The sequence below is a fragment of the Vulpes vulpes genome, chromosome 9 (genome assembly GCF_048418805.1).
Source record: "Vulpes vulpes isolate BD-2025 chromosome 9, VulVul3, whole genome shotgun sequence".
Taxonomy (NCBI): Eukaryota; Metazoa; Chordata; class Mammalia; order Carnivora; family Canidae; genus Vulpes; species Vulpes vulpes.
In genome coordinates, this window is record NC_132788.1 from 6,929,307 (window position 1) to 6,951,024 (window position 21,718).

A 21,718-nucleotide genomic window follows, 5' to 3' on the forward strand; every position below is an offset into this window, starting at 1 on the left:
CTTATTGTTGCTGAACGTGTGGCTGGAGACCAGCCAATGCACTTCCCTGGGTCGTCTTCTGGCCAATTAGGGGGTGGACCAGGACACTTTCAATATCTGGTTTAACACTAAAATGCCATGTTTCCGGTTCAAAAAGGCTAACCAAAGGTTATGAATAAAACTTGGAAGTGCTGTCCAGGAGCTGCTAGCTTCCCAACAGGGCTTTCTATGTATCATCAGTAAGCATAGGCTCCTTGCCCCCACCCTTCCACAACCACCCCACATTCCCCTGACCAGCAGCAACCTCCCTCCTAACCCACCAGCCTTGTCCCAGGGCCTTATCCCACCAGACTCCGCCCACCATCCAAACTCTCTGCTCCCCCAACAGTGGCCCATCAACAAGACCCTCCAGTTTTCCATCTATGGCCACCCTCCTCGGTGGCTCCCTAAAATGTGGTCTATTTCACAGGGTATCTCTGAGTCATTCTCATGTTTTCAGAGTCCTCCTGCGATGACTTGTTTTTTTCCCCATCCAACCCCTCTCAAAAATTGTTTATCCAAATGTCTCTTAGAAACCACTAACTTGCATGCTAATCAGAATACAGTATCTATTGATTATTCCCCATCTGGCTTCAGTTCTCCCTTTCCTCACCCCCCATATGCCAAATGTTCCCTCAAATCTGTTCCCTTCCATCTCTCCTTTACTGCTTGAGGAACCTGCTCCCAGGACACCGTCTGACCACCACCAGTACCATCTACTCACTCATGAGAACAGTCCTTTGTTAAATACCCGATGGCTTATAGGAGGAAGTCACTTACAAATGGCCATCTGATCTCTACCCACCAGCTGCTAGTCCTGTCTGCCCATGGCCCAACCTACCAGGCTGTCCTGCTGTCCTGGCTGGAAAGTCTGTCAGTAACTTTTCTTTTCTTTCTTTCTTTTTTTTTTTTTAAAGATTTTATTTATTTATTCATGAGAGACACAGAGAGAGAGGCAGAGATACAGGCAGAGGGAGAAGCAGGCTCCATGCAGGGAACCTGACATGGAACTCAATCCTGGGTCTCCAGGATTAGGCCCTGGGTCGAAGGCGGCGCTAGACCGCTGAGCCACCCGGGCTGCCCCATCAGTAACTTTTCTGCCGTGGGACACCCACTCACTTCTCCAGACTCATCCTGCCAGGTGTTCTCTCATGTCCTTGGACAAAGATGCCTGGCTCTACTTGAGAACCGTGCAGACCTATGTGTCTACCTTCCCTATGACATTTCAAACTACCTAGCTGTTCATTTTTGCTTACCTAGCAGCTGGCAAAGTGCCTAATAAGTGTAGCGGGTGTGCTCTAAGTGATCACTGAACGCCAACAGCCTACTTCATGGTCAAGAATACCAAACTACTGAGATAAATGTGGACTGGAGCTCCTTTCTGCCACCTCCAGGGATTTTAAAAAACACACCGCATAAATAAAACCTCACGAGTGGGAAGATCCACTCATCTGCCTCCCCCACCAAGCTCTGGGGTATTATACCGGATGTCCCAGAAACGAATTTTCTTGTCAAAATGGCCACTCATGACACACTGCTCTGTGCAGACGATATCGTTGCAGCTGGATCCTGCAAACACCGTCTTTATGCCTGAAAGAAAACCGAATATTAGTCATCAAGCACAGGCCCCTCCATGGCTGTGCAGGCAGCATGGCTTCCCTCTTGCTCTAAGTAACCAGAGCTTCTTATTTGGACACAATATCAAACAAGAAAAGCTGTCACTACTTCAAAGCCACTCTGAATATGACACTATTCTTGCAATTCAAACTGTATCACGCTAGTAGACTTTCAAGTGGAAACAAACACCTCCCGGTTAATGTCTAATTGTACATATAGACAGAGAGACTGAATTTCCTCACAGACTTTGCTGCGTAGATCCCAGAGCTTGAGGGTCCGGTCATGACTTCCAGAAACAATACGGGCATTGTCCAGCAGGAATTTGGCAGACAGCACTTTGCCACTGTGTCCTGTGAGCGTGTGCTAGGAGAGAACACAGCCAGGGTAAGCCTTGGGGGCCCCCCATGCTGGAAGAGCTAGCTTCTCCAAACACCCAGAGATCTGGTCAGGAATATTCAGACAGAAGGATATGTAGGTTGGCAAAACATCCAAAAAGCCTATCTTGTGGTGTCGCCCAGAGGTGAGGTATCAAGAGGAAGAACATCAATTTCCCAGGACAAAAAAACATTAAAAAAAAAAAAAATCTAACACCAATAGAGCCAACTTCATGTGTCTCTATCCTCAAAAAAGGGATGGGCAGATGGAGGACCTTTTTGAAATAAGCTCTGCTATAGATACCACCAGTCTGTAGTATTCTATTCTTGCAAAAAAAAAAAAAAAATTTTTTTTTTTTTTTGTAAATCTGGATTGTATCAAATTACAGAATTTTTAAAAGCCTGGATTTTACCCAGTGCCCACGAAAGTCCAGACCCTATTTAAAGTCACAACAGACAGGTTCCCTGCAGGCATAATTTACAAAAGGAAACATCAGGACTCTTTAAATAAACAATTAAAACCCCTGGGGTTTTTTTTTCAATCAGAGGTCTCAGCTTGAAATGTCAGACCATAACCACAGATACCAGCACTCCCAACAATCAAACCTTTTCGTGGCTAGCTGCGGGGTGCTAGCCAAGGAACACAGAACTGGGGCGTCTCCCAGCACCAGCAGCCCTTCTGCCCACCGCAGCACTACTGGAGCCCAGTGGGATGCCAAAGGTGCAAGGAGGAGACCCTGGGAGTCAGACCTTTCAGTATTCATCACTGACTTTTCACTGCAGGTCAACATGTTTCTATGTACAAAATCGCAAAGGCTCAGAAGGTATTCACTGAGGTTTTCTTTCTAACCAACTAATAAATAAATAAAGTCTGTAAAAGCTTTAATATAGTTACTGCAACTGCTAACTTATTTATCGGGTTTCAACACTGACTTCCGAAGATGAGAACTCACAGTTCCGTGTTAAATGTTTAGTGCTTCCCTCTCTCCTTTCAGCACAGGAGAAGACTCAGGCCCACACGTACTTCTCCCTTTCAAAGGGAGAAGCTGGCACAGACTTGAAGACTCTCCCACATTTAAACCTCTCTGAAACTGGAACGGCATCATATAATTGCTGCCAGCAAGGGGTAGCTGTGCTGTGGCTGTGTAAAAACCTCCCACGGATCCTTCTCGTAAGATCAAGAAAACTCCAGCAATGAGGTTTACATTCACTATATTCTGGGAGTAAGGATTCTACTTACCATAGATCATCCAAACTGTATGGATCACGGGGAGACATACAATCTTGCAAAGGTACACCTCATGCTATGTAACTTAAGTGTGGAGAAAAGAACTCCGTTGGGACACCTGGGTGGCTCAGCAGTTGAACAGCTGTCTTCAGCTCAGGTCATGATCCCAGGGTCCTGGGACCGAGTCCCATATCACACTCCCCACAGGGAACCTGTTTTTCCTTTGTCCCTCTGCCTATCTCTTTGTGTCTCTCATGAATAAATAAATATCTAAAAATAAATAAATAAATGAAAACTCCATCATCAACGTTTTGGGTACGTTCACTGTTTACTTTCTTCTTACAGAAGTAAAACCACAGCTAGCAAACACTGGAGGGAGAAGCTACTTTTTATGAACTCCAAATGCATGTTAATACTTTCATCCATCTCATGTCAAAACACTCCTAAAAATTTATCCACTGCTCTTTTAACATTATAGTGGAAGTCAGTTTTCATGTGACAGCTGAAGACGCATGGGTTCCAGAGTCAAAATGCTCTGGCTTTGGACACCTGGGGCTTGAACATCTGTGGGACTAACCTCTTCCTCCCACTGATTTGGCAAAAGGAGGTGACCTGTGCATAAAGCCCGCTGCTGGGGAAAGCATTAATGCTCTTCCTTTCTGTACCTGCTAAGAACCTTCATAGTTATTCTGAGAGTTAAATAATCAAGTGGCGATTATAATTAGATGGAAATTTCTGTGCCCAGCAAACACCTAGGTCACTTTACATTTCATGAGCACAAATAGTGCTGTAGGGAACAGCTATGGGCACACCACTTTCTCTGGACATCTCAAAGTAAAACCGCTGGACTGACAAAACAACAAGAATACTGTTATTTCGTGGCTCTTCATGTGTGTGTCAGCTTGCTTTTTAAAACGTCCGGGCTTCTGGGGACACCTGGGTGGCTCAGTGGTTGTGTCTCCTACAATGTTCAGGGCGTGGTCCTGGGATTGAGTCTCACATCGGTCTCCCCATGGGTAGCCTGCTTCTCTCTCTGTCTCTGCTTCTCTGTCTCTCATGAATAGAATCTTAAAAAAAAAAAAAGTCTGGGCTTCTGCAAATCTCATCTTTGGAGGAGATCCAGCTGATGGGCTCCTTCTCCACACCCTCAGAGGTATGGAATGCAGCCTCCTCCAGGTTACTTCTCATCATTTGCAAGTCCTTGCTTAGAGTGCATCAGATTTATGTCAAACTTTTATCCACTCAGTGTTTTTGATATTTCTTTTCAATATTTAATTCAACTTATTTTTCAGGTTTTATCTTCTTTTTTCAAACGGTGGCCCTTAAGAGATGGGGCAGTGGGTTCATGTGTCAGAGCAGCCTCGGTCTGTCTTCTTCAAGGGCCGCCTATCATGCAAGCAGCTACCACTAGCACCACCACCCAGGTGACTGACCCCAGAAAAATGTAAAACTCGATGAGGATATTTCTGAGGCGAAAACCACCATCTGAAAGCCAGTCTCATTACTGTGGTGACTTTTCATGTCAACATTAGAGAAGTGAACAGGTGGGCTGTTCAACCCCGTTCCTCAAGTCACATGTTAGACAGCAACTAGGCAGTTTTGCAAGGACCTTCTGGATTTTTAAAGGAGTGTGAAACACCCGCTATTCAAAGGAGTGCTCTATAAAGGACTCCTTTCAATAATAGGCTGTTCCTAGAACACTTTTACTACAAGGATTTTTTATGTTGTTTTTTAAATTTACTTATTCCTTTGAGAGAGACAGAGGGAGCGTGCACGCATGCATGCATAAATGTCAAGGAGAGGCAGACTCCCTGTTGAGTAGGGAGTCAGACAAGGGGTTTGATCCCAGGACCTTGAGATCACGACCTGAGCTGAAGGCAGATGCTTAACCAACTGAGCCACTCAGCCCCTACTATAAGGATTTTAAAGCAAACAGTCTCTCCCAACATTGTTCCCTTATTATAAAAACTAAGGGCTTAAATCCTGAATTTCAGAACATGGACTTCTGTGTCTTCCAACATCCTCTGTTAACTAAGGTCTAAGTGGAAGCCAGAGTCTCCTACAACAGGGAGTCTTATTTACTTCCTGAACCCCAGTGAGAGTTTCACGTGGATTCTCTGGGCACAGAGAAGCTGCTTAAAAAGGCCTCCGGATCTTCATCACACATACACGGACAGCATGCCCTCAAAGCCAGCTGGCCTACCTAGGGAGGCTACTGTCCTAGCACCAACCCCCAACCTGTCAGTAACCCTAGCTGAAGACTCATGCTCCACCTTGGTGCTGCTTTTCCACTCTCTTGAAAAAAGTTTCCCAGGGCAGCCCGGGTGGCTCAGCGGTTTAGTGCCGCTTTCAGCTCAGGGCCTGACCCTGGAGACCTGGGATCAAGTCCCACGTCGGGCTCCCTGCATGGAGCCTGCTTCTCCCTCTGCCTGTGTCTCTGCCTCTCTCTCTCTCTCTCTCTCATGAATAAATAAATAAAATCTTTAAAAAAAAAAAAAAAAAAAAGAAAAGAAAAGAAAAAAGTTTCTCAACATTATGATCTCTGTCTTCTAGGGCCAGCTCCCAACCCCCTATTTCCAATCCAAGGGCTGATGCCCACCTGAACAGAACTGTTCCACCAACGAAAAATATCATCTGGCACAACTGGCTAACCCAACTGCTTTTCTCCTCCAAGGGCCTACGATGTAAGGAGGGCTATATGTCCCTCTTCAGAGCAGGCAGTTCTGCTGTACCTCTGTCTCTAGAGGCACTAGAATAATCTGGGTCAAACAGAGAAAAGCAAGGGGCTCAATTCCCATTCTCATCTCATCTGGTAGCTCTGGGACCTTAGGCAATTCTGTGGGCTTATCTGAGCCTCAGTTTCCCCATATACCTATCTCACCTTGTTCCCCTGGGGATGAAAACGCAGGAGGGTGCAAACAATACCTCAGTACTAGGTTTGACACATGATAGTCACTCAGGAAGAGTCCTTCTTCCTTTAGGCAAACTAATGACTGCACAAATGTTTAACCCTGTCCTAGGTGTCCAGTAAGTGATCGATGGTTAACAGAGTACAGCACAGCCTACAATGGCTTATAATGCTGCCACGACAACGGGCTAGGCCATGTTGGTGATGCAGAAGTAAAGGGCTGCAACTGAAAACCTGTTCAAGCGTCAGAATAGACGTGACTACTGCTTCAGCAGAGGGGCAGCTCTGCCCACCGGGGCCCAGTGCTCCACCTCCGTTTCTCCATTCAGACAAGAACACAGAGAGGCTCTTTGGCTTTCACACAGGAATGTAATCTTTGTCAGCTTCAAGTCCCAGACTTTGCATGTGTAGTCCTGGATCCTCTTTCAACTCAGAATTAAGGGTCACCACCACCTGTGAGGTATCGAATCCTCTAATTATAGCATCTAATACTGGTGATTTTCCCTACAGCTCCTTCAAGAAAATGGAGAGCCTAAATGATAGGTTAACCACGCATTTCTAAAGATTCTTCTAGCTGCATCCCAGTATCATCCAATCAGACCACTGGCAACTACCTAATGGACGATTCACCATTCTGCTGCAGCTCCCCACCTCTCTGTAGTTTTACCTTGAAGTTCATGTGGGTTCACAAACCTTGCATCAAACTTTTTTCTTCTCAAAAAGCTCAGCCTCCCTCTTACCTTTCAACAGGCCTTTCCTTTATGAGCTCACATGAAAATTGCTTCAGGCTTAGGAGAAAAACATTTTCTCCAAATTAAGCTATTTGTTTTTCATTAGAACAAAAGTGCAATAACCATGAAGCTTTGGTCTTTGTTGTGGAGGCCGAGTGACTTCCTCGCCAACTCTGGGTTCACAGGCAAATTCCTCCACATGACTCTGACCTTCCCCTCCCACCTGCTCCCAGCTTGTATCAGAGCTGTGTTTCTCACTATCCTAAGTGCACCTATATGCACTCCTATGTCCTACTTTCAGCTCTACTCTGGGAGCTCATCATTAGCTCTGGAGCCTGTAACAAACACAACTTCTACAGCAGTGCTGGGATCACTGAAGCTCTGCCAAAACGGATACCTGCCTCAAGTATCTAGTTCTTAGGAACAGAATACCCTGAGGCTTTCATGCGAAATTTGATGGCTTCCTAATACAAATATTCTGCAACTGAATCTTGGACAAAGGAAGAAAATTTTCCCAAGGGAGAAAGAGAAGGGCAGGTGGGAATCAAGTATGATTTTCAGGAAAACACAGCCATCCTAATTAATCAATCCGCCATTTCCTACATTTTGTGCCTTGAGAACCTAGGGAAGTTTGGAGATTATACTAATTTTCTTAAGTGGGTCTTACCCGTAACCGATAATCATCCACAGTCCAGATTCGACTTGCAAAATCATTTGAAGCTGCTAAGAGGTAAGATCCCTATGGGAATAAGGGGGAAGAAAATTTTAGACAAAGTAGAGGATTTCAGTCCACACGATACAAATTCCCCAAGAATCAAGTCCAGAAACAGGTTTATTAGATGCTCGAAAGCTACACATCTGATGTGAATACCAACTGTTATCCCAATATTCTATGAACCCACCAGCTGTGGTAAATCCACACTTGCTCTATCCTGCCGTCCTGCTAGAATGCTGCACACCCTCCAGCTCAAACTGGTCCTCTCGAGTTCACTAGCCACGCCTTAACCCCATTCGGTAATATCAGATATCAATTCTCTACACTCTTCAAGCTGCAGAACTCAGAGGTACCGACTGTCCCCTCCCTCAACCTCCCAAAACTACTCTCCCTGAGACCCCCCCCCCCCATCTCTGATGCACCCAGCTAGACCCCTTCCCCTCTACCTGCACTGCCGGGGCTTCAGCTGTGGACTTTGGGAAGTCTGCAGAGGCACTGACTGGCCAGGGCACCCCAGACCTGCCTCCCCCACCCAGTCTTCAATAGTCACAGCCAGCATAGAACTTATAATCTATCTGCATCCTGATCTAACACTGATTTAACTTAAGAGAGAAAACAGCAGGGAAACTGAGTAACTTTAAATTTCAAAAACCGGATGTCTTAAATGGTTTCTAAACACCTCTGGGCACACCCATTTCTGAGGACACGGGATACTTACAGCACTGTCAAATTCGATGCTCGTAATTCCCGCATTACTGCCGGACAGGGAACCCTTGAACTCACATTTATCTGGATGAAAAGGAAGACAGAGGAGAGAAAGTGAAGCCAAGACCTATGTTACAACGGGGCACCTGAAACCCAGGGGAAGTCAATCAGAGACAGCATCTAAGAGCAGGGGGACAAATGCAGTGGTGAGGCAAGAATACACAGTTGGCCAGCTGTAAGAGCCACCAGTGTGTGTCTGTGGATACAGGGCCCAGCACTTTGCATGTGCTACGCTGTTCTTTCCTAGAAATGTAGACAATTCCCTTTACAAAGAAAGACATGTCAGTGAATCCATTTAGAGACTGAATTTTAGTTCTGCTATTTTTCAGTAAAAATGTCTAATTCAGATAAATACATCTTTGGGTTTGATCAATATTTATGTTAATTTAACAATCACTTCTATAGAACCTGACCACTAAATTTTTCAGAATCCATGTGGTAATTCTCATTAGGGTCTGAAAAGAAATTTTTTTGAAATTTTTATTTATTATTTATGATAGTCACAGAGAGAGAGAGAGAGAGAGAGAGAGAGAGAGAGAGAGAGAGAGGCAGAGACATAGGCAGAGGGAGAAGCAGGCTCCATGCACCGGGAGGCCGACATGGGATTCGATCCCGGGTCTCCAGGATCGCGCCCTGGGCCAAAGGCAGGCGCTAAACCGCTGCACCACCCAGGGATCCCTGAAAAGAAATTTTAAAAAAAATTATGTGTAGGGATGCATGGGTGGTGTGATATTGGGGTCTGAGATTGAGTTCTGCATCAGGCTCCCTGCAGGAAGCCTGCTTCTCCCTCTGCCTATATCTCTGCCTCTCACGAGTAAATAAAACCTTAAAAAAAAAATATGTGCAATTGGCTAGTTCTTAGAATGCCAGTAAAGCTAGTTTGGAGTTTCTGGAATTTGCCTGTACACTTAATCTGTCTCTGGGAACCTAAGATTCTGGCAATCCAACTGGATGCCAGTGCTTCGCTCTCCCTAGCCTCCCTCACCAACAGACCCAGCCACAGGCTCCTGGGTCCTATTCTCAGACAGCTCTGGCCACCCACGTGGGAACTTTAATGATGCAGGCACAAAGTGACAAGAGTACAAGTCTCAAGATGATGTGATCAAGCCCCCGCAATTAAAGGGTAGCTTAAGAATGACAAACTTGGAAAACAATTAATCATTTAAATCAAAATCATAAAAGGGGATGGAGTGCTTGGATGTCTCAGTAGGATGAGAATCCGACTCTTGATTTCGCTCAGGTCATGATCTCAGGGTCTTGAGATCAAGCCTCATGTCAGTCTCTGTGCTCAGAGCAGAGTCTCCTGGAGATTTTCTTTCTCCCTCTTTCTCTAAAATAAATAAATCTTGTAAAAGAAACTCATAAAAGGGGAGCACAAAATAGAAGACATTTCAAAGAAAAGTCTTTAGAGATGCCTGAGTGGGTCAGTGGTTTAGCACCTGCCTTTGGTCCAGGGCTGATCCTGGAGTTCCGGGATGGAGTCCCACATCGGGCTCCCAGCATGGAGCCTGCTTCTCCCTCTGCCTATGTCTCTGCCTCTCTGTGTGTCTTTCATAAATAAATAAATAAATAAATAAATAAATAAATAAATAAATAAATAAATAAAATCTTAAACAGAAAAAAAAAAAAAGAACACTCTTTACTCTTAATACTTCTAACTGGTAATAAATAATAGGAACACTGGTTTGGAGATGTCAAATATATTTATCATCAGGATTATTAAATGGTTGATGAAGCCTACTTTCTGAATTTATTTGCAAGATATCTATATAGCACATTTAAAGTCTCTTCTTGGATTCTAACTTTCATGAGATTTTTCAAAAGTAGGAAAACGCCAATATACACTAATTAAAGTCTTTATTTAAATAAGATCTTTACAAAAATATTACTGTAAATTCTAAGAAATATCACTTTGGCTTATGCCCAAGATATTGGTCTATTTCTCTGGCAGTTAACACAGTGGCAAAATGTAAGTCAACATCTCAATGGAGCTTCTGCAAAATTTTGATAGAATAACCAAGGATAAGCATGTCTACTGGGCAGAAAGTGCTATTCTTCTGATACTTTAAAAGGGTAAAAAATGGGATCCTCAAACTATTTCATAAAAGGCCTTTTGGACTTAGTCTTTTCCAAGATTCAGTAAATATTAGCCAAGGAGAAAAAAGCCTGCTGACTGAATAAGTGATTTGCAGAAGAAATGCCCTATAATTATGCCGTAACTGAGATTTGCTCCCCAAAACTATAAAGAGTGCTGCCAAACATTTTATTTCTGTAGACCCAGTAAAAACTTTTCATTTTATTTTATTTTTTATTTACTTATTTTTTTTTATTTTTATTTATTTATGATAGTCACACACACACACACAGAGAGAGAGAGAGAGAGAGAGAGGCAAAGACACAGGCAGAGGGAGAAGCAGGCTCCATGCACCGGGGGCCTGACATGGGATTCGATCCCGGGTCTCCAGGATCGCGCCCTGGGCCAAAGGCAGGCACCAAACCGCTGCGCCACCCAAGGATCCCTATTTTATTTTTAAAATATTATTATTTATTTATTTATTTTATTTTATTTTATTTTAATTTATTTATATATATATATGTGTATATATATATATATATATACACATATACATATACACATGAGAGACACAGAGAGAGAGAGAAGCAGAGACAGAGGCAGAGAGAGAAGCAGGCTCCATGAAGGAAGCCCGACGTGGGACTTGATCCCAGAACTCCAGGGTCTCGCCCTGAGCCTCCCAGGCGTCCTGAAACTTTTCATTTTATCGATACAAAATACACTCTGGCACAATTTATGCCAATATTGCTTTCCATTTACTTCCTTTAACAACAGCAAAAACAACTATTACTAAAGGTTGGTTCTAATTTTCTTACAGGTGCTTTTACTGACCAGGAAGTAAAAAGTATTTCTAGGGTTATTTTTATTTAATCATAAAACCTAATCGAAACAGATGACCTGCTTAGATTTAAAAAAAAAACCAGATCTCAAAACAACAAAAAACAAAAACAGATCTCATAAAACTTATTACAATATAGCTTTATTATTATCACAGTTTTCAAAATCAGCATTCATGAAACTTTTTTGGGTAAGATGGCACAAATTTTCACGGGCTTCAACTAGCTGTAACCGCCAGGAATTTAATTATGGAGTCACTTTCCAGACCAAAAAAAAAAAAAAAGGCCAGGGCAGACAAATTTGGTACTTTATTGATAATCTATTATAACCAAACAGATCAATAGACTGTTCTTGCTCTAAACACACCAAAAGTGGCCACCCACATACTTCTTCATCTGCTCAATAGCCCAGCGGAGGCCACAGTGGGAAGAGCAGGCTCTCCAGTCAGAAGATCCAGCTCAGGGCTTAATCAGTTATTGGCCATGTAAATCAACTATACAAATCAAGTAGCGTCTCTGAGTTTTCATGTTTTCGTCTTGTCAAGTAGGTGAGATACCTACCTTCAAACTGCACAGGGTTGGGGCAAGATCACGGGAAATAACACAGACAAGGGCCTATTGGATCTTCTTGTTGGACAGGGAGCATGTATGTGCTACGGGGAGTATGTATGTGCTATAACTAGAGTGTTGACAAAGCGGTTCTTACTAAAATTTTCAGTCTTATTCTTCAACCTTCCTTTATTAAAAAAATATGAGACTCAACTAAATCTCAAAATGCTGAAACTGAGCTATCCCCAGCCTCAGAATTCTAAGACATGATTAAGTCCCATTTCCTGTTTTAATGCCATCCCATTTGAGTACTCTGAAGCCACTTCTGAAACAAGGTATAGTCAAAGAGACAAGGTCTTGATGATGAGCTGCTTGTTAATAAATACATTCTTCCTGGGAAATATACCTCTTTTTATTCTCAAGCTTAGATATGACCTCAATCTTTTTCCCCAGGCCAAGGCCACTGGTATTATTAAATGTGCTCAATGTTTAGTTTAATTCTAAAGTCCCCGACTTTAAGATTTTTTAATTTTCCTTTTAAAACCTATATTATTTTGGATGATGTTTTATTATATCTGAGAAAACATGAACACTAACGAATCCATAACTTAACAGTATTTTCTAGTCACTACTTAAAAACTCAGAGCAAATATCCACTCAGCTGTGGCAACTGAGATGGTGATAATGCTTTGGTCAGATAATTACTGACACAAAATATTGGATATTTTGAGAAGGTGCCAGAAGGCAAGGTCACCCAGATGTCACCAAAACAGCCTCCTTTTTTGCACTCAGGGGTCTTACCTCCAAACACTTCCCAAAGCTTAACTCTCCGATCCATGCCTCCTGTGGCCAGCAGCCGGGAGCCGGGGCTGAACTGCACAGCGTTGACTTCCCCATCATGAGCATCCTGCAAGACAAGTATCCTGCTTCAACCCAATCCCTGTCATTCCAAGCGGAAAGAGCCCAATACAAATGAACACTATGGATGCCTAACCAAAGGGGCTGGACACAGTCACCCATAAATAAAGGGGATCTGCTCATAAACTAACTTGGATTCCTAGCCCAGGGTCTCCTAAGATTGTTACCATTTTATTCATATAGTTACAGTTCCATCTATTTTAGTGCAACCTTCTTAGAAAGTAGTCAAAATCTGTGTAGACTGCCTATAGTCTGTCTTTGCATTAATTTTCTTAATAAAAATGAAGTTTCAATCTATCGTCTACTATGATCTTATAGCTTAAAAGTAAGCCTCTGATTAACCATCTTTCTTTTGGTTCAGATTATGTTAATGCTACACGCTAAACTACCTAGTGAAAGTACAGCATGGCTTCTAATGATAGAGAAAGGCTTTACAGCTTTTCTAAAGGTGAGTATATCCTCATATGGAATCCTAATATGAGCAGCTGCCAGTCCTTCTGCTACGTATCAGTGTTACAGTGGGATTCTATTCTGTTCTGGAAATAACAGGGCACCAGTGTATTCTAGGCAGAGTGACTTCTGCCAAGTTTCTTGTTAACTTTCTGAAGCCTCAGCTTGCTCATCTACAGGAAAGGTCTTCCACCAAGTTGTGTGGCCTAGGACTGACTCCCTGATCGTGGGGAGTAGGTCTTCAATAAAGTAAGGGTCACTCTGGGAGAATTTAATTCTTCACAGGGAGGAGCAACTTGCTGACTTAGTCAGTTAAGCATCTGCCTTCTGCTCAGGTCCTGAGATCCAGCCCCATATCAGGCTTTCTGCTCAGTGAGGAGCCGGTTTTTCCCTCTTCCTTTGCCCCTCCCACCCTCTCCAAAATAAATAAATCTTAAAAAAAAAAAAAAAAAAAAAAAAAAGAAAGAACAAGAAAAAGAGGGACGCCTGAGTGGCTCAACGGTTGAGTGCCTGCCTTTGGCTCAGGACATGATCCCAGGGTCCCAGGACTGAGTCCCACATCGGGCTCCCTGCATGGAGCCTGCTTCTCCCTCTGCCTGTGTCTCTGCCTCTCTCTCTGAATCTCTCATGAATAAATAAATAAAATCTTTAAAAAAAGAAAAAGAAAAAGAAAAAGATTACAGATGCTGAAATCTTTATGGGTGAACTACAACATCTGGGATTTGCTCTAAATTGTTCTAGCAAAAGTCTGTGGGGCAGAGAGAATAGAACTGGCACCTGTGGCTAACTGGAACTACCTGACAGGATGATGGGACCTGGAGATTCTCCCTACTCATAACGATGTTTGAAAATTTCCATAATATGGGATGCCTGGGTGGCTCAGTGTTTGGGCGTCTGCCTTTGGAGTCCCGGGATCGAGTCCCACATCGGGCTCCTCGCAGGGAGCCTGCTTCTCCCTCTGCCTGTGTTTCTGCCTATCTGTGTCTCTCATGAATAAATAAAATCTTTATTAAAAAAACGAAAAAACTTTCCATAATAAAAAGGAAAAAAAAAAGACTGCGAAATGTGGATTACAAATATCAGATCATTAAACAGGTCATCAACCACTTGCCTAAAACATCATTTTGAGAAGACAAAACCTGTCACATTCACTTGGGCCTGAAAAAGACACTTGAAATATGCTGACAAATTGAATTTAAATAAAATATAAATAAATAAATAAAAAGAAATACCATCGAAATCACACTTATTAATGGACAGGGATATAAACATCACTTTATTTTGCTTGGTGGTGTGATCCTGCCGCAGCCGTCAGGTCCCACTGCTGCAAAGCTGTCTGACAAGTGGTCAACCTTTTTGCCCCCGTGTGATTCCCTTCTTTTTCTTTTTTCTCCATGCTATCTTTCTACTTAGGAGGTCTCAGATTGAAAACTTGAGATCATGCACCATCACACCCCTGCTGCCACTCTTTGACCTCCTGCAGAGCTGGTTCTGTCGGATATTTGTCAGCCATGAACCGCACACTCACAGGAACACAGGCTGACACAGGATCCAGGTTATCAGCTGCTCCATTACCCCATGCACAGGACTTAAATGTGCCGGGAGAAAACAATGGGCTGCTGGGAGCTGAGGGCAGAAGGGGGCTGTGACATTAAGTGCAATCAGACCTTTTACCAATCATCACTGACCTCCATAAGGTGCCCAGTCCAACTCCTCATCCAGAGGGAGACTCTCTTTATGACATACAAGGTGGCTGAATCACTCAGCCAGTTCACTGTGTGGAAATCTCTATTTGATTCCGCCTTAGGCCTGGTTTCCCCCATAAGGAGTCCTCCCCTCCCCTGAAAGCTGACTATTCTAACTCACCCCATGTAATCCACGAGTCAGCCCAGCGAGCTCGGCTCTGCTCTGCTGCTCCATCCCCCCCAGACACTCACCTGCCAGCCTCAAGTTAGGTAGCCCACATTTCCCCAGGCTGGTTCCATTTCTGCTCACTCACCCCAGCTGAGACCTGCTTATTCTTTTCTACAAGCACCCAGCTCTGAACACCAGCCGACAGCCCTGGCATCACAGTGACTTCTGCCCAGGACTATCTCCTACTTCCAACCTTGCACTCCTAATGACAGGAAGTCACACAGATATGGACAGGAATTACTATAACTTCTCACCAACCCTAGTTACTTCTCTCTTGTCCTGCCTCTCATGCTACTGATTCTCTTCCAGTCAGTCTTGTATCACAGAAAATGGTTATAACAGATTCTGTCCCCTCAAGCTGAGCAAAATGTATCAGTCCCTTCTATCAGACATAGTCAACAGGTATAAAACTTGCTTTGCTCTAAATAAAATAGTAGAAAGCTAGCTGCCATAGAGAATGGCTCCTTGAACCATCCGGCTCCGCTACCATACAAAGCTTGGGGGGATGTGGGGTTCAACCATACTTACAAAGATACACATCGCTGTTGTTGGCACTCTCACTTCTTTACTAGAACCAGGATGAGTATCCACATTATCCTGGGGAACTGGAAAGGAAGAGACAGAGCGCCTCCTAAGAAGTAACATAAAGGAAAATATTAGGATTGCACAAGGCTTCCTGTCCGCCACATACCCAGAGGGATTCAAAGATGACTTCTGACAGTAGCTTCTTCTCCCTCTTAGACTCTTCAAACCACAGAACAAATCACCCGATCAGAAGCATCCTCAACTCAAACGACACCCAGAGATGTATCCAGCACATACCTGTACTTTGCTGCTTGTTAACCTATAGACTCCAAAACCCAACACTGAAAAAACAATCCCACACAACTGCTTCCCCAGTCAATAAAATGCTGCAAAACGTTCTCAACATAATATAACTACCTGCTCTGAGGGAGCATGTTTGTATTTTGATAAGACTACGTCAGGGTGCCTTTTATGCCTAGTTACGATCATCCTCAGCATACAGTGTGGTCAAGGCGGCGTCGAACGCATGCCAGAAGAGAGAAAGGAGAGCGTGACTGCTGTGCAGAGTTCAACCTAACTGCCCGCTCAAGAGGCTGACAGCACTCCGAAAAACATGCACAGCGGCCTGGGTGGTACATGCACATCCAATGATGGGGTGAAGAGAGGGAGGGTGGTGTGAAGCGATGATCAGCACAATTATCAAGGAGCCACGCTCACATGCCGAGCCAAGAGAAGGTAATATTTTCACCTGGCAGCATCAGAAGAGTGATGTCCCAAAAGGGGAGACTCGGACAGACTTAAAAGGTAAGGCCAGATCAGCACGCAGCAAGATTAAGAGAAAGAAAATGGAGGAAAAAAGGAAGAAGCTAAGTGAGAAAGCTGAAGTCAAAGCATCTGTATACTCGGCGCTACGGGAATTCTGGTGTATGTTTAAAAAAACGGTGATAAATCATATACAATACTTATGAATATTCACACACATATTAACAAGGAAAGGTGAAGGTTTTCTAACCTACCCAAAGATATTAGTGATAGAATCCAGAAGGCCTCCAGCAGGCTGCGAGAGTCGCTTACTAAAGAGGAGGGGAGGATAGGTTTAAACCTTAGAAACATTTTGCCCAAATAATTTATCAATAAATACAGTTCACAAAATAGGTACCTGGGAGTATGTTTCCCAATGAGTCCCCAAACCCCAGCCGAGAAAACCCCTGAGAGGAGCAAACTACCAGAAAACAGGGGGAAGGCAGGAGGGAGGACCCAGCTTCAAAGACATGAGGTTTCCTCACGTTACATTAACTGTCCACTCGGTCAACCTGACCTAACAGAGTCTGGTTGTTAATACCCAATCCCCAACCTTTCAGTTCTACTTTAGCAAAGAGGAAAAACATCCTGGAACTCGAGTACAAAATAAACAGCATGATCTAAATAATCATCCCAACAAGGTATAACTGTCCATCTTGTGGGAAGCCACTACACTTTCTTCTGCCTCACCTCACAGTTGGTGGCAGCACTAAGGGACAGCTTGCCTCCCACTGAGAGGTGACCAGAGGAAGACAGGGACACTCAGGAGCCTACAATCTCCATGGTTGTGCAGGAGGGGCCGGGTGCTCCAGTGAGGGGCCTGGCTGCATTGGGCTGCTCTAGCCATGGCCACCAATGTGCTATCAGACCATGGCTTGAGCTCTCCTTTCCTGGCCCACCCCGTCCACTTACGTGGCTGCTCTGCTGATGGCTCGCACAGGAGACGTCTCCTCAGCGTGATCAGAGGTTTCGTCCACAATGACTTCAATGTCATCATCCCTGTAAAGAAGGGCAAGAGGCCGAGTCTTTGATTCTGCTAACCAGTAGCTGTGTGGTAAGTCTGTTCCACAAATGTCAGCACCATCTCCTAATCACAAAGAGCCTCTGCAACTTGGCTGTGACAGAGATGGTCAAGGGTTCTCTGGAGAAACAGGCTGTGCTCTGAACAATACTAAAAGAAACATTTAACCTGTTGACATCAAATCCAGAATGCCAGCTGAAAATAACTTTAAAAGCGATCTTTTGATCCTCTGAAGTGTGAACACAGCTCTCACTTGGAAAGCAAGGAAATAATGATTTGTTAAGTCTATAACTACGTATCCAGCGCCAAGGGAGATTTCTTTCCTTCAGAGGTCTGGTTCATAGCTGAAAGGCTCCTGCACACAAACAAGCGGACTACAGAAACGGTTCCCACGAGAAAGGCTGAGCGGCAGAAGACCGCTGGACAGCTATGCAGTCAAGAAAACAACAGGGCAGGGAGGGGATCCAGGTGAGTAAGAGAAGGGATTGCTGGAAGAGCAATGAAGTCAATGGTTACATTAACATTGGCTTTAAACACCATTTTAATAATAAAAACAGGAAAGCAAAATCTAAATGCTATTCATTTCTGACTCTGGGTTTTTTGTTTAGGTTTAAACACTTGGTGCTTCTGACATTTGGGGAATCCATCATGCTTCATGTGAAATAATCAGGCCACAGAAATGCCCTGTTGTTTACCCGCCTTACCCTGCCCCAGATACAAAGTACCTCTGGAATTCTCCTCTCTGCCTTTTCCTGGTTGAGGGGAAGGTAAGGAATTATTTTGGCCTTAATGACCTCCTACCAAGTTGCAATATTCACAGATAAGTAAAATAATAAAACATAACCAACCCAAGACTTTATCACCTAATGTTTGGACTCCTTAGAACTTGAAAGTAATATTTTTCCGTGATTATCTGGATTATGTAAATATATACTTAACTTATCAAGCAAGTTAAACCAAGTCCAAGTAAATCTGTTTTCCCTGGCTACTGATTTTAGGATTCCATGCAACTGAGCCCAGTCTAAGTCAGGATGCAGGGAAGAACAAAGGCAGGCTTGAAGAAAGAGAACAAGGCTGGCCTTTCTTTTCTTCGTGGTTTTGGTTTGAGGGAGCACTTATGTTCGCACAAGGGTGACAACAGAGCAGCAGAGATAGCAAGAGTAGCCAACACGAGTTCAGCCTATGTAAATATTTTCAGAACGCTACAGGCATGAAGACACTCAGAACTGTGCAAAAGCCCAGGGCCACAGGAAAATACCAGAACGTGGCAACTAGTTATCACAGCCCTTCAAAGATAGAAGTGTCCTTTGCCCCCAGAAACTCCACTCTTGTGGAAGCACAGAGATTCAGAACAGGCCTCTACAGCCAGACACTCCTAGGTTAGGTTCACTCGGCCCCTTTCTATGAGATCTTGGGCAGCACCCAGTCACCTGTTTATGCTGTGATTGGGAGGCAGACAAATGAAGCTTTTGTAAACCATCATTTCCAGGTCAATCATTTATTTACTTTGTAGTGTCAGGAAAATACATCTCGGATTTATTTTTCACATCTTGGAGTATAGAAGAAATGTACATATTCTAAATCAAAGCATAGCCTTAGTATGAAAACCTTTCTTTTCTCATAAATTAAAACTTTGTCTGGTGGATGACTCCTAACTGAACTAAAACCAGCCACCTCCGTTTATAAGGAAAAAAACATTTTAAAACCCAGTAACTCACAATTCTAATACTATATTCTGTAATATTTTTCAGTGGAAAAGGAACACGTCGTGAACTAGAAGCAAAGGGAATTCAGCCATTAAAACATCCACCACTCTTAACACAAAACTTCAGATCTTGGGGAAGGCCCTCCACCCCAGTTCCAGATCATGGAATGTTCCTAACAGATTCAATCCCTTTTGCTCCAAGAGACTGTCATTTTCACTTAGGCTTCAAAGGTTTGCCCATACCTCCAATCAAAGTTACACATAAGAACTGAGTGCAAGAGAAAGAATCCCAGCCCAGTGATACACTGCAGGAGGCCCAACAAGGGGTAGAAAGCAGATCAAAGTGTCAAGAGGAAAGCAGCAAGAAAGCCATTCACTCAGGGTGCAGAACTCACACAGCCGATGAGGAGCATAAATGGGAGCAAACTTCTGGGAGGGAACCAGTGTGTTTAGTGGCTCCCTTAAATCTTTTAGCTTCCTTTCTACAATCTATAAAATGGTTTTACAGAAATAAAAATGTTATAAAGCCCTTTTAAAAGAACAAATCAAATTACTAAGAGCAGTTCTGATGGGAATAGCTCTACTTACTGTTCAACGGGTAGAGGTTCCTTTGCTGCTTCTGCAAGCTCTTTCTGCAGCCGGGCTTGCCGTCTCCTATTGAGAAAAGCCCACTAGTTACGTCTGCTTAAAGAAAGCATGGCGTTTCGGCCCTCAGTAAGCTACTAGTTCTCTAACACATCTGAATATTCAGTGCATTTAAAATAACTGCCCTGGGCAAAGATACCAAAGTCCCAAACCCACACCAGTAACATCAGTAAGGAACCCTGTTATAAAGGATATCAGAGCAAAGCCCAGAAGAGGGATTATGTCATGAGAGAAAGCAGTGAACTAGCAAGGGAGAAGCCTGCTCGTTGTGTGACCCTGGGCCTCTCAGGACAGAAAGGCATGTCAGGTTTATCCAGGGTTAGTCACGGTCAAGAGTTGGCTTTCTGCAGCAAATAGTCTAATACCAACATATCAAGAGCACAAATAGTAACAGTTAAGATTTACCTGGAATTTAGTTGTGCCTAACTTGGTATTATTTCTAGGTTTTAGCTCATTTAATCCTTGTAATGATGCTTTAAGTACCATTTTGCAAATAAGGAAACTGAAGTCTGACATTCTTGAACTGTCAAAATGCACATGGCTTCACCTACCAGGGCTGGACAGACATGTCTCTTGGCTGTGGATAAAATTTTTTTTTAAGATTTATGTATTTATTTTAAAGAGAGAGAGTGGGGGAAAGAGCAAATGGAGAGGGAGTGAAAGAATCCTCAAGCAGAATCCCTACTGAGTGCAGAGCCTTATATGGGGCTCCATACCAGGATCCAGAGATCATGACCTGAGCCAAAATCAAAAGTCGATGGCTCTGGACAAATTTTAATGTGGCCAAACAGTCAAGTCCACTATTTCCCCTTCTTAGAACAAATTTTGTCTCTCTTCAAGTTCTAAATTCTGGATCTCCCTAATTTCTAACCTTGGCCTCATTTTCTTTTCCATGGCAATTTCATCTCTGTGGTTTCATCCTATATGTGGAGAACCCCCAATCTGGAATTCTGCTATTAAGCTCCAGTCAAGAATTCTGCTGGAATTTTTGGTAAAGCTTCTACCACGGTGTTAATTTTCAAAACAGGGAGAATCCTCTAGGTGGCATATCTGAGTCATGGGAAGGGATGAAGTTGTAGCTTATACTTTTAGCTTTATTATTATTTTTTAAGATTTTAATTATTTATTAGAGAGAGAGAAAGAGAAGGAGCACACAAGTGGGAGGAGGGGCAGAGGGAGAGGGGGAATCTCAAGCAGACTCCCTGCTGAGCACGAACCCTGACGCAGGGCTCCATCTCACGACCCTGAGATCATGACCTGAGCTGAAATCAACTGTTGGACGCTTAACCGACTGAGCCACCCAGGCTCCCCTATACCGTTAATTTTCTATCTGGAAGATGAAAACTAAGTTCTACAGGACAAATGACAAAATTTAATGATTTTTTTTTAGCTGGAATAAATGACTTATGAACTAACTACCTGTGAGGAAAACCAGAACGTGCGGCTTGTTACACCCCTCTACTGGAAAGGCACCTGCTGCAAACAAGGGATGAAGGACAGACCTGCAACAAGCACCTGCAGCCCCTCCTTCATCACAATAGCTGAAAAAAAACCTCAAATATTCCCTGAGTGTGTCTACACAGCAGCCACTGTGACCATGAGAATAGATCAGAGCCTAGTGAGGGAGGCAGACCACAAACAGCTACTTCAAAACATGACACGTATCATGCTATCATTCAGGTAAACAAAGACTGCTAGACCACCTAACCTAGGGATTGGCACAAGGAGGGAACACTTCTAAAGGACTGAGTAAAGAAACCTGGGGCCCCACCTATGCAACCAGATAATACACCCAAGGTAAATACCTAGGAAAACATTCCAAAGTAAGGAATGAGAGCAGACATGGAATACACCTCCCATGCCATTTTCAGTAGGAAGTGTGCATCATTCTCCTGTCTACCGTGAGGACCAAGGACCCTTTCTT

At 43.6% G+C, this 21,718-nt stretch overlaps 1 protein-coding gene and 2 non-coding genes across 8 annotated transcripts in view; all 3 read right to left on the minus strand.

Moving 5' to 3' along the window:
- Positions 1-21,718, minus strand: part of ATG16L1 (autophagy related 16 like 1) — a 38,944-nt gene that overhangs the window by 3,836 nt on the left and 13,390 nt on the right. For 2 of the 6 annotated variants that reach the window (XM_072719141.1, XM_026006228.2), the window contains 10 exons: positions 19,738-19,803; positions 17,336-17,422; positions 16,639-16,695; positions 16,371-16,418; positions 15,626-15,728; positions 12,617-12,722; positions 8,310-8,380; positions 7,544-7,615; positions 1,878-1,998; positions 1,503-1,608 (listed from right to left, as the gene is read on the minus strand). In XM_072719141.1, coding sequence (XP_072575242.1) covers positions 1,503-1,608; positions 1,878-1,998; positions 7,544-7,615; positions 8,310-8,380; positions 12,617-12,722; positions 15,626-15,728; positions 16,371-16,418; positions 16,639-16,695; positions 17,336-17,422; positions 19,738-19,803 — 837 coding nt within the window. The remainder of the gene's footprint in view (positions 1-1,502; positions 1,609-1,877; positions 1,999-7,543; positions 7,616-8,309; positions 8,381-12,616; positions 12,723-15,625; positions 15,729-16,370; positions 16,419-16,638; positions 16,696-17,335; positions 17,423-19,737; positions 19,804-21,718) is intronic. The other 4 variants (XM_072719139.1, XM_026006229.2, XM_072719140.1 and 1 more) reach the window with 2 other exon arrangements.
- On the minus strand, positions 2,557-2,781 carry LOC112925560 (small Cajal body-specific RNA 6). Its single transcript, XR_003236150.2, has one exon.
- Positions 14,599-14,872, minus strand: LOC112925562 (small Cajal body-specific RNA 6). The gene has a single exon (XR_003236151.1).